The sequence below is a fragment of the Rhea americana genome, unplaced genomic scaffold (genome assembly GCF_003343005.1).
Source record: "Rhea americana isolate MKP2758 unplaced genomic scaffold, rheAme1 scaffold_342, whole genome shotgun sequence".
NCBI lineage: Eukaryota > Metazoa > Chordata > Aves > Rheiformes > Rheidae > Rhea > Rhea americana.
In genome coordinates this window covers 166,949-178,577 of record NW_028186471.1, presented here as the reverse complement: position 1 = coordinate 178,577, position 11,629 = coordinate 166,949, and the positions used below count along the sequence as shown (strand labels likewise).

The window sequence follows — 11,629 nt, the reverse complement described above, 5'->3', positions numbered from 1 at the left end:
AAGGGAAAGGGAAAGAGAAGAAAAGAAAAAAGAAAAAGAGAGAGAGAAACCCTAGCATTTTCTCAGTGGGATCACAGTGCTTCTTTGAGCCGTGAGATGTCACTGTTGCATTCAGACTGGGTTGACCTGCAGGCACAAGGTTCATACAAAGCCCTGTACAAAAACATTGTGGAGAACACAGAACACTGCACGTTTATATCCTGCAGCCTTCCCACAGCAGAGGAGACTTAGGCACTTGTAGGGAGGGCCTCTGCCCCCAGCGCCAAGGGCTCAGAAAGAATTTGGCAGCCAGTGTGCTGCCTCACTGAGGCTCAACCTCTGCTCCTAGCAGATTGAAGGAGCAGTATTTAGTCTCTGCAACACCAAGATGAGTACAAGGCACAGCTGTGTGATCTGCCACTAGTCTAGTATGGCCAAAGCACATCTGCAACACCCTTCGAAGAGGTATTGCATCTCCTTACCTTTGTATGTTGCATACTAGTATCTGGGTGCCACTCTTTCTTCTGAAAGCTCTCCTTTGTCATATGGGAGTTTTATTTTGGTCATACTTCCCTCATTCACACTTTATTCTCGTCGCACAAAAAAAAATCTTAGATCAACCTAACAAAGAAACTTAGTTTTTTAAAGAAAGTGAGGTTTTCTATACTTTTGTGGATGGGGGCTTTAGACACAGTTYTTACCTTGAAGTCTACATTGATTTTGCTGGGAGTTCATTTTGGAAATAAAGTCGTTAAATACTTTGAATTGTATTGGCTAGATCTTGGAGCAGAAATCATGTCTCARGAGACAAATGCTAAGTTGTTTGGGTAACAACAGGAAATTCAGTCGACATGAGGACAAAGTTGGATAAAAGCTTTACATACCCGGAAATCTTTTGTATCACCTTGGGTTTCCAACCTACTGGGTCAACTGTAAAAGCAATAAGGTGTAAATTAGAAAATATAGTCTATAAGAGAATCTTGGAATTTTCCTGAGACCAAGAGCACCCAAAGAAGGCTGAAATCCCATCTCTTTCCAACGCTGCTTCTCCAGACTTTATGCAAACTTCATTTGACAAGGTGGTCTGGCTTCAAACCATGAACAAGCTGTATTTTGCCAAGTTTTCTGACCTAGTGATGTYGATGTAATCCCTGAGTCCTTTGGTCATACACCAGTATCCCCACATGTTGAGAGCATAGAGGGTAGCCTTGGTGATACTGGGGCTAACAGCACTAATACACAGGTACTTGAGGTTGTCGTCAAAATTAAAGTCAGGAAACTTGTTGAGCTTAGTTGAGTATGCTAGAAAACAAATAAAGAAAGACGATAAAAATAGCTTGGCCTGATGACACATTAAATCCAGCTAGGAGCAACTGGGAGTTGTTCACAAAGTGTGAGGATTGTAAGATGAAATAGAGGATCCCTATGAAGACACACAACAAGTTTGTCCTTTGAGACCTCCGGTGTGGCAGAAGGGTCTGATGTGGAGTCACCCTGAGGTTGCCTCAGAGCTAAAAATTTACAGCCACACACAACTAGTGGTAGCGAAGGAGTAACAGAGGATGCTTTACTTTGTTGAGGAAGAAAACAGCAGCTCAGTGGCAATGGCAAAAGTTTTCCCCATATGAGTTGACTCAGGAGGAGATGAAAAAAATCTCATCCTACTCCCATATAGCTTGATCCAGTGCCGCATGTGCCTCACACCATCACAAGTGTTTGTGCAAACTGGACATGCAGTGCTAAGTAAGGAGGATTTTTCCATTTACACCACTTTCTAATCTCTATAAGACACAACAGAATCAGGCTCTATTGCTTCAGTAAACCAAAGAGAGGTGGATCTTGATGAATGTTATGAGCTAGATGAAGTGTACATATCTTAAAAGGAGAACATCAACCTCCCAGGCAGGCAGGCACTGAAAGGAGAGGATTGATGAAGAACCTTCTCACAGATATTCAGACATTTAATGTCACTTACGAAAGAGTGATATATTTTTATGATACCACTATAATTTTATTAGATCCACTATAAATGTACTTTTTACTGGCCTAAAGCCAGTGGATTCAGCAGCCCAAGGCATGTCAGTTCTGACAGGGTGCTCTGAACATTTGTGCACCAAGCCAAGGGCTGCCAGTTCAGCTCAGCAGGCAAAGGGGGGTACTGAGGAGGAGGGTGCAGCCAGATTTCTCCCACAAACCTTCTTCAACTCTGCAGCCACAGGTGAGAGTTTCTGCAGCCCTAGTGGTATGGCAAACACTCTGCAAATTGGGAAGCAGTAATTATTTTAAGTGGTTTCTATGGTTGCAGCTTTTGCTGTTTAAATAGCAAACAGAAAGTAAATAAATCTATCTGAAGAACCCACTGCAAACAAAACAAGCAAGGAAGCTGAATGGATGCTTTGTGCAATGGCTAATGGCATAAACTTGCTGTCTGACCCTTAGGGATCTGGCCAATTCTAGAACAAGGATCCTCAGTATGTGGTCTGTAGACCCTTGACACCCCATAGCCTCTTTCTTAAGAGTCCAAGAAAGACTGCTCGGAAAAGCCATACCATACAGAGGGCACATGGCCAAGCAAGCTCATCCAAGGCATTCAGTTTTTTGCAAGAAATGAAAAACTGCCCTTCTAGTATGGAAAGCACTGAAAGCAAGCAGAGGTATCACAAACTATGTAATGGACTCTTTGTTTCTTCCAAACACAACAGGTACCTAGTGGACAGAAAAAAGGCTTCTTTGGAACTAAAAGGTAGGCTGCAAGGATTTTTTCTGAACTAGGTTATGTTTAAAATCTTACATGGCAAATTGCTGTCGTTGGTCTATGCCTTTCCTTTGATAGCTGCTGTTTGCAGTGTCCAGCAGCTGCTTTGCTCTCTTCTTAGCTCAGAGGATCTTGGTGCAGAACATGCATCTATCTAACAAAGTAACAGAGCATAAACTAGGATGGAAGTTCCTGTGGTCAGTGGTTTCACAGGCTTAGCCTGATGAATTTCTAGGTGGACAAATCTGCTGAAGAAAGGCCAGGATACTCAGGAAAATTACAAGTTGTTCAGTCACTAGCATTCTTCTCATCAAGAGTCTGCTTGTGCTTTTGGAAGAGGTCATTGCCACCACTCATCAGAAAGACAGCAGCCAGCCTTGTGCACCCCCTGTATTTCACAGAGGGAGGTCTTCCCACTCCTACAGGAGTGAGTGGCAGAGGCCATTGCAACTGGATTGTCTCTAAGCTCCCTTGACTTCCAGCAGTGCTTGGGGTGCACTGGGGTCTGCTCCCTCACTGCCCAGTGCAGGTCTGCAGGATGGCAATTTATGCTCTTATTGCAGATAGACAACATCTGTGTTAAGGCGTAGAACCAGCTGGCAGTCCACACCATTATCACAGCAGCTTCAGATACGTTCATGCTTTCAGACCTTGCCACAATGCTCTTGCAGTGGTCATTCAGGTACTGCTCAGGCACCTGCTTGCGAATAAGGAAATCTCAGGTCAATTCTCCATAAGGCCTCTCTTCCTATGTCTGATGACCTTGAACTACTTGGATATTTGCCGAGTCCAGTTACTGTCAGTGTTCACTCCCCTACCATACTTCCCCAAAAGCTGCTTGCTACTCAGCTTCTAAGATACTACCTGCAAAGCCACCGCAGGCTCGCAGTGCTTGCCAACCCTTGAACTATTTCTGAGAGCACAAAGAGCTCTCTGGAAAACCAAGCCTAGTGTGATTAAGATCCTAGTCATATAAAATAAATTGCCRTGGAAAATATAACAGCACCAATCTCACTGAAGTTCGCCTGTGGAAATTAGTCTCATAGGTACATAATTTCCAGTAGACTTAGGTTTGAAAACTGTGGCCTGTGTTGCCTTAATCACAGTAGCACTAGGACAATTTATGGAACAGAAGACAGAATTAGCTGGTTTCTGCCTTTCTGAGGCACACTTTATCATATACTGTTAAGTCCTAGTCATTGATTTCTCCAAATTCTCCAAATTCTAGATTTTCATAGTGTGAGCTTCTGGTTTGGGCTCACCTCTGATACTTGATCACAATAACAATAACATTTGTCGTYAGTGTTGCTGCAGCCCTGAACTGAGACAGTGAACAAAGCACTGCACCAGAACAGAATAAGCAGATGGTCTTTAAGGGACACTTTGAATCTTGTGCATAGTGATGCCCATTAAAGTCCACATCACACTTTATTTTTCTTCTCGCTAGACACCTTGCCCTTACTTAAGAAACTATTAAAATCACTTTAAGTTGTTATTATGGCTTGAAAGTGTAGCCAGTTCAGAAAGTGATGGCTTCTCTGATCAGTGTGTAGCTCTGATATTTGTAATAAAAGAGACTTGGCATAATAAAATAAAAATGAAGTAAACCAATGACATTGAAATGGCAGGTGTGTATCAGCTACCATCTTAAGGGTGTTTTTTATCATCAGAATGCTGGAACAAGACTATATGATATTCCACTCCTGCAGGGAGATGGATCTTCCTTGTTTTTTTTTTTTTTTTTTAATCAACATAATAAGTATTTACCTTCTTCTGTTCTATCTTCCAGGAAAAATGTTTATCCCATTCAATCTGGGAGAAAGCGAAGGAGTCCTGGTAAAGACTTGATTCAGAAGTGCACCAATGCACACGTCCTGCTTAAGGGTACTCCCAACCTGTATTCATCACTGACTTTGGTGGCTGTGGACCAAACCACAGAGCTCATTGCCTGACATTGCCCGTCAGCAACCACATGATGTTTGAAACAAGTTGTAAATGATGCCTGAACCCTTCCTGGAGTACTTTGCAGAGATTTGGGGCTGCTGGCAGGAGACACTAACAAAATCTACACCCTCACTGAGAGGGGCTCTCTCTGGGACCTTTAGAGCAGAATTTGGTAAAATATCAGACAGCCAGGGATATATTTCCCACTTTCAGATGGGCCTTACAAACACTATAGCTGAAGGGACATATACTCTGATTTATAATCACACTTGTGCTTTCAGGTTCGGGATTGAAGCCACACGAGACTGCATTTTCATGTGTAACTCACAGGCTGTCTGTGAAAGCAAGGAAATTCTGGCTTGGTAGCACTGTAGACAGAACATGAGTGACTGACTGACAAACATAGTCTTTCTGAGTCTTTCTGTTATTTTACCCCTCATACGTCTTTGGCCTCCATCTTGGAGCTTATCTGAGGACTTATTTTCAAAGAACAACAGTTTTCAGAGAATGTAGGCTATGCATGCAAAAATACAACACTACAATGCTTCGGTAACCATGGTTCCTATGAAGAAGTCATGTTGGTGATTGATTTACCTGACAACAGTCCAGCAACATTAATAATCCTTACAGAAACTTGCAGAATTGCATGAAATAGCCACCTGTACAGGCACAGAACCTTCTTTCCAATTTTCTGTCACTGAGATGATTTATCATATGGGGAAAACCACATTTGTTAATGTGTTAATGCTTGCCAAAACATGCACACACCCTGCATCTATCCAGAAAACTACGCTATTATCTGATGGTTTGTGGGGAGCCCCATGCCAGAGCTTTTATGTTTAAAGGCGCTTTCTCAGTGTCTAGACATCAAGTGCTCTGTCCCATGCAAGGGTCAGCAGCTGTAGTGTGTGTGTGTGTGTGTGTGTGTTTGGCAAGAGAATAAAAGGATTGCCAGACAGGTTATTGAGATACCCATCAGAACTGGTGAGTTTTCGAATCTGATTTCTCTTTAGATCTCTGCATTCTTCCTAAGCCCTAAAAGCAAGGACAATTCCTCACACAACTCCTGCTGCTGTTCACCCTGCAAATCAGCAATCACCCTCTCAGTGATTAGAAAAGACAGGGGACTGTATTCATCCCCTCTCTAAGAAAGCAAACATACTAATCTACCAACCACGTAACTATAAATTCACAAGATAATGATCTCCGTCATATCTGAATGCTCCTAAGTCCCCCAAATTTATACTTCCTGTGGCCTTTACTTGTTTTTGTTGTCAGCTCATGTGAAGGTACTGACACATAGCACACACTCCAGGCAGGTAGCACTTTTGTTCAAAGGCAGCAAGGATGCTGCAAGCAGCCTGGTTCCCAGGGGTTGAGCTGTGAGAAACTCCCGTGCTCCTTGCGCACAGTCGTCCATGTCTGGTAAGGCGCTGACCCCACCTGACCCACCTCTGACCTGGAGTAGAAGCTCTGCTGAGCAGTTTGAGGATCTCAGAGATGCTCATTTTATAGCCATGCAATAAATCCCTTTTCCAGAAGGGCTCCACACCCAGCATACTGAAAGACCTCCGGCAGCATGGAAGGGGTGACAGGCTGCAGCTGGAGCAGATGGTGCTACAGAGGACAGAGCTTCGCTTTCTGCGTTGTAGCATGGGTGACGCTTGTCCTGCGAACGTCTTCCTCAGAGAGCCCCATGCACCAGAGCAGCATCTGGCCACCCCTGAGCCTCCCAAGATATTTCTGAGTGCCCCTCACGGAGGAGCAGATGCAGAAATCTCCTAAATGCAGGTGAACCTTGTATTATGGAGTTAACTGCCTCAAGGCTAGTCGTAGCCTTTCTTCTCAGCACCAGTTGCTTCTGTCTGCCCATCCCAGGGGGGTATATTTGAAGCAATATTGCTGTCACATAGTTTTCATCTTGTTCTATTCTATTGCCTGCCATCATGGGTACTGTTTGCCACTTTGCTCAAGGACAAGAATAATTTAAAAACTTGTAAGTATAGAAGGAGTTCTGCAATGAATAATTATGTTACACATGGGATTTTGCCTTCAAGCTTTTCCCAGGTATATATAGCTTTCGGTGGGTAGGCAGCAGCAGGCATGTGTCCTGCACTGCCAGTCTTGAGTGTATGTTCTCTTTTAGCTGCTTATAAGAATTTGATTCTTAGAGCAAACTGTCTATATACAAATGGCTAGATGTAGCCATCCTTTTTTCTCATAAATATTCTCACTGGGCACTGATCAATACTGTCAGTGGTGAAGACTATAACATAGTAAACCACTGGGTAACTCTAAAATGAAATCTTGTGTATCCTTCCAGGAATAGCTGCCAAGTTCCATTTGTCTTTGGCATACATTAYAATACAAACAACTAGCTCATTTCAGACCCCACCCTGATAATGTGTGAACTGACATCTCCAAAGCGTGTCTGAAGAGGCATTATGCCATAACAACCCTGAACAACTTCTGCATTGGTTACAGTGATGTTATTCCTTGGTAAACAACGTCCAGAGCACAACCCTCAGGTGTGTTCAGCTGCCGTCAGGAGACATCATAATCTCTGTGAGATCGTCCTGGGGAATGACTCCARCCTGCTTAAGCCACGTTTCTGAGCACAGTTTATGGAGCTACCTTGAAGACCCCAAAAGCCCCATGGCTGCTCACAGAGTCTGTGAGCTTCCCTGGGATGGTTTCCCTTAAGCATGAAAGGAGGAGGAGAGGATACGCAGCCATCCCAAGGGCTGTGGAAGCACAGTGGTTCTTAATGTGGAAATCTGGATTGAATCAGAATACAAACAGAAACCAAAAGCTGCTGAGTTCATGATTCTATGAGTTACCAGAACTTTACTACATTGTTTAGCTGAGTCTRCATTAACCAATTATGCTCACACTTAGACCGAAGAAAAGCACTTTGTCCGTGTGCAGCAGACAAAAATGCATCTAGCCACTCCTGTCACCTCTCCACACCCCCACTTTTCTGTCTCTTCATCCAGAGACCTCTGTTTTTCCTTTCTCTTTGTCACTAAAGCCACCACAGGACCCTTGAAACTATGCCTCTGCTTTTCCCACAGCCACCACTGACTCAGAGGAGCTCCCTCAGCCTTGTATAAAGGAACTGTGCATTTGTCCCACTGCTGCCACTGTGCATCTAGAAGGGGATTTATTTAGTAGAATTTCCCAAGTGATGTAAATCCAGTTCCAGAATAAATTATGATTTGTTTTTCTCTATCCCTCATCCACCTGAGGAAATTCCTGTTGTCCCTCATCCAGTTCCTATTGTCCTGCATTGACTTCCTAACACCAGCCTAAACATGCCTCTATTCTCTAGCTGGTAGTTAACTGAATGATTTCACTTTTTTTCTTTTTCTCATGTTCCTTTGACAGAATCAAAGATATTCTGACTCTGATTCTCAAACACAGTTGCCATCAAATGAACAGGCAAATGCTCAATGAAATTTCCTTGCAACTCTCAAGAGATTTTTCCATTTAGGAAATTTCTCTTTCAGAATAAAGGGTTTATTGGCTTTATTAGCTTTAGTTTTCTAGTCTTTAACTTTTTTAAAGCCTGCTCTTGGAGAAAATATTAAGCCTTGACAAACAACTGTCTTATATCCTTGGATGCACATTTAGTTTAATTCTTGATTGACATTAAAACAGAACTGTGTAGAGAGTAGACTTTACTATCGAAATTCTAAGCACAAAATAGAACATCTAAAGCCAAATTATGCCTTGGAATTTATGTAACTGAATCACAGGTCTGGATTTAGGAAAACATCTTTATACCAGAAAAGCTCTTAGGATGTAAGTTTTCAGTCTTTTTGAAGTAAGATTAAATAAGCACGTGGTTAAATCAGGCTTGCTTTTAAGTACATTCCTGAGTAAGGAAGGACTTACAAAATTGCTTAAATGTTTTCCTGAAATACAACCACAGAAGTTAAACAGGGTATGACAGCAACTATTTCTTGGTTTCCCTATTTACATTTTGCTAATAAAAATGCTTTGCAGGCCCATGGGAATTTCCTATCTATGCTGATATTCATACTTGAAAAGCATGAGAGAGCTATGCCTTCTTCTACAATATGTTTCAAAATGTAAATTGTTTACATTGATTAAAGAAAGCAGTCACCTTTCCAGAAAACAGTTTATTAAATAAATGAGAATTGGTCACTACACCTAATTACAGACAGAATACTGTGAATAAAGCATGCACTTATCACAGATATCAATGACTTTACCTTGTTTATGTTTTAAATGGTCTTTAATTCTATAAGTTCAAGGCTGTACCAATACAAATGTTAAAAATTAAAAAGTCACACTACAATAGTAGCAAACATTGTACAGACAGTGAAATCAATCTCTGATGCAGCAGAACCAGACTTCTTAAAGATTATCAGAAGGGTAATAAAAATGGAGCTGAAGTGTGATAAAGATCAGAAACTCTGGAATTTGCAGATCAGTGAAAGTAAATGTCATACTCCAATTAGCACATAACCAAATCCATTATTCTCGAAAGCCTAATTATCTGACAGCTGAACAAGAGAAGAAGGTCAGACACCATAAAAAGAAAAGACTTCTTGGTTTCATTTTCTTTTTATCATTGAGTGCCCTTTTGTTCTCAAACCACAAAACTGCATTTTTTAAGGAGAAATCTATGTGAACTGTGGTGAAGCAAGCAGTAGTGCAACATATGTTTGCTCCATCCTAATTAAAGAGGAGAAAAGTGTCTTTCAGAGAAAAAACAAAAAGCCCGTATCTCAACTGGCACAAATGACAGACAACTTTGTTGACTTTACATGTCTTCACCTGTCAAGCACCTTACCCTGTATGAAGTTTCCTTCCTAAAAACACACTGCAGAGAAACCACATCCAGTTTACAGGTAAAAATTGCGAGCTCTGGAAACCTAGTCTGGCATCTGAGGCCCAAAGTAGTCTATATAATCTTTCCTCACTTACACTGATGAAATCTGTTTGTTTATTTTCCCCAGGCTGCTGTGGAACCTGATTTCCTCCAGAAAAAGCATAATTTGAGAACAGTGGGGCCAACCAGGTGGCTTGGAAAATGGACCATAGTTCACAATTTTGCTGAGGTGTTCAGAAAAGTATCCAGTAATCGCTCCCTTCCCTTCAGATATTCTGTATTGTAGAGTTTAGCATCAAAATCTTACTTCTCTTCAGCAACAATGGTTATTATGATCTTCCAAACATGGGGACTAGAGATCTGTTTAGAAAGGTGCCATGTGTACAGAACGCTGCATTTTTAATGCTAGAAATGTATCACTTTTCATGCTAAGATTTCTATCTTATATAGCTGAGCTTTACAAGCTTTGAGGGCTTGCAAAGGGTTCAGAGAACCAAATCCCCAAATTCCACTGAGGTTTGGATGAATAACTTGGCTTCTTTCAGAAGCTGAACCAAAAATGCTACATTTTTTTTAAAAAAAAAAAAAAAAAAAAAAAAAAAAGTTCTAAAAAGTTCTGCAAAATAGTGCATTTCAGACAACATGCAATTACCAGACCATAAGACTAACAATCAAACATATACACAGAAAGCATCACAGTGACTGGAAAGTGATAACTAATCCACCACAGTCCACCAGCACTCAAAACCAGTGAATTATGATAAAAAAAGAACAATTGCGATAAAGCCTCTTACATGCCACTAGCAGCAATCTGATGCTATGTCTACACTTGTAGAACTACAATTGTATTTCCAGCTTGAAAAGTAYTGAATAAATGCTGTAGATCACTTTGGTGATTCAAATTTAGCTGAAGGAAACACAGATAAGTCTACCTTCACAACAGAGGAGAAAAAGATCGGGGAAAAATGAGCTTTTGTGCTGCAGGAACCCAGTATGTTGTTTGGCAAGTTGGGCCAACATGAAGAAGCTACGAAGACCAGTTGATAAGCCAATTCATGCAACTGGTGGGACAGTGGAGACCAAGATCTAGCTATAACTAGAAGAACTACAGGAGGAAAGACCGTCTGTCACTGCCTTGCATATTTAATGTTAGGGCCACATAGGCAGGAGCTCCACTGAGTCAAAACTCTTTACTCACACTGATGGAGGCATTTGTTCATGGGTAAATGGCTCCTAGAGAAGCAAAACAATAGAGATACACATTTGCAGTTGTTCTCAGCTGACTTTTCATTAAGCAGAAGGAGCCCAAAGGAGCCACCAGTTTTTAAAGGTTAATAAAATTATGCAAGTTTTTGGAGAAAGACTATTCTTTCCAAGAGACGGGAGAAAAAACTCTGGAAAAGGCCTCTATCACCCCAATTATGTTTGGAAAATCTTCAGCTGAGCTTTTTGGATTCYTTGATTTCTGGGAGACTGGCTTGAGATCTATTACAAGGAACAATTTTCATAGAGTTCTGKGATGCACCCTTTATATTTTTTTTTCCTAAATGCCCCAAGTATCACAGAAAGGAACAGTCACATTGAAAATTTTGACTTAAATTTATTATTTGGAAGAATTTTGCATCACAAAGGCTGTAAGCAGCCTTGTTGGGGCATAGAGTTGGTTTTAAAGCAGTAAGGATGAGTTTAATTCACTGTTATTTTCCCAGTCACATAGTTTTCCTGGCAACTTKGTATTCTAACTTGAAGAGTATATGCAAGATATTTAAAAGATCTCTCTCCTTTGTACTTCTCAGTAAAGATGCAAAATCTACGGTTAACATCTTTTTCTTTATAAAAAAATAGTGTTTTAAAGAACAGTCTGGGTATAGGTGTCCATGCCCTGGAGCAGAGCAGGGTGTGATGAATATCTAGCATGCCCCTCCAGGTGGTTTCTGTTATATGATTACAGTATGGTATTATTTTAGCCTGGCTAAGTCTTATCAAAATCAGAAYGAATTCATCAGCCCAGTGTATGTGTGCATGGGTGTATTTGTTATACTGCCAGACACTAAGGAGAGGGTGGAAAAGGAACTGAAAATGAAATGTCA

General features: G+C 41.3%; 1 protein-coding gene across 4 annotated transcripts in view; it reads left to right on the top strand.

Annotated features, from left to right (window-relative positions):
- INIP (INTS3 and NABP interacting protein) overlaps positions 1–8,903 on the top strand; it is a 41,493-nt gene extending 32,590 nt beyond the window's left edge. For 3 of the 4 annotated variants that reach the window (XM_085311513.1, XM_085311508.1, XM_085311514.1), the window contains one exon: positions 4,524–8,903. In XM_085311513.1, coding sequence (XP_085167639.1) covers positions 4,524–4,574 — 51 coding nt within the window. In that variant the 3' untranslated portion in view covers positions 4,575–8,903. Of the gene's footprint in view, positions 1–2,681; positions 2,723–4,523 lie in introns of all 4 variants that reach the window. The other variant, XR_014896654.1, reaches the window with a different exon arrangement.
- The last annotated feature ends 2,726 nt before the right edge of the window (positions 8,904–11,629 follow it).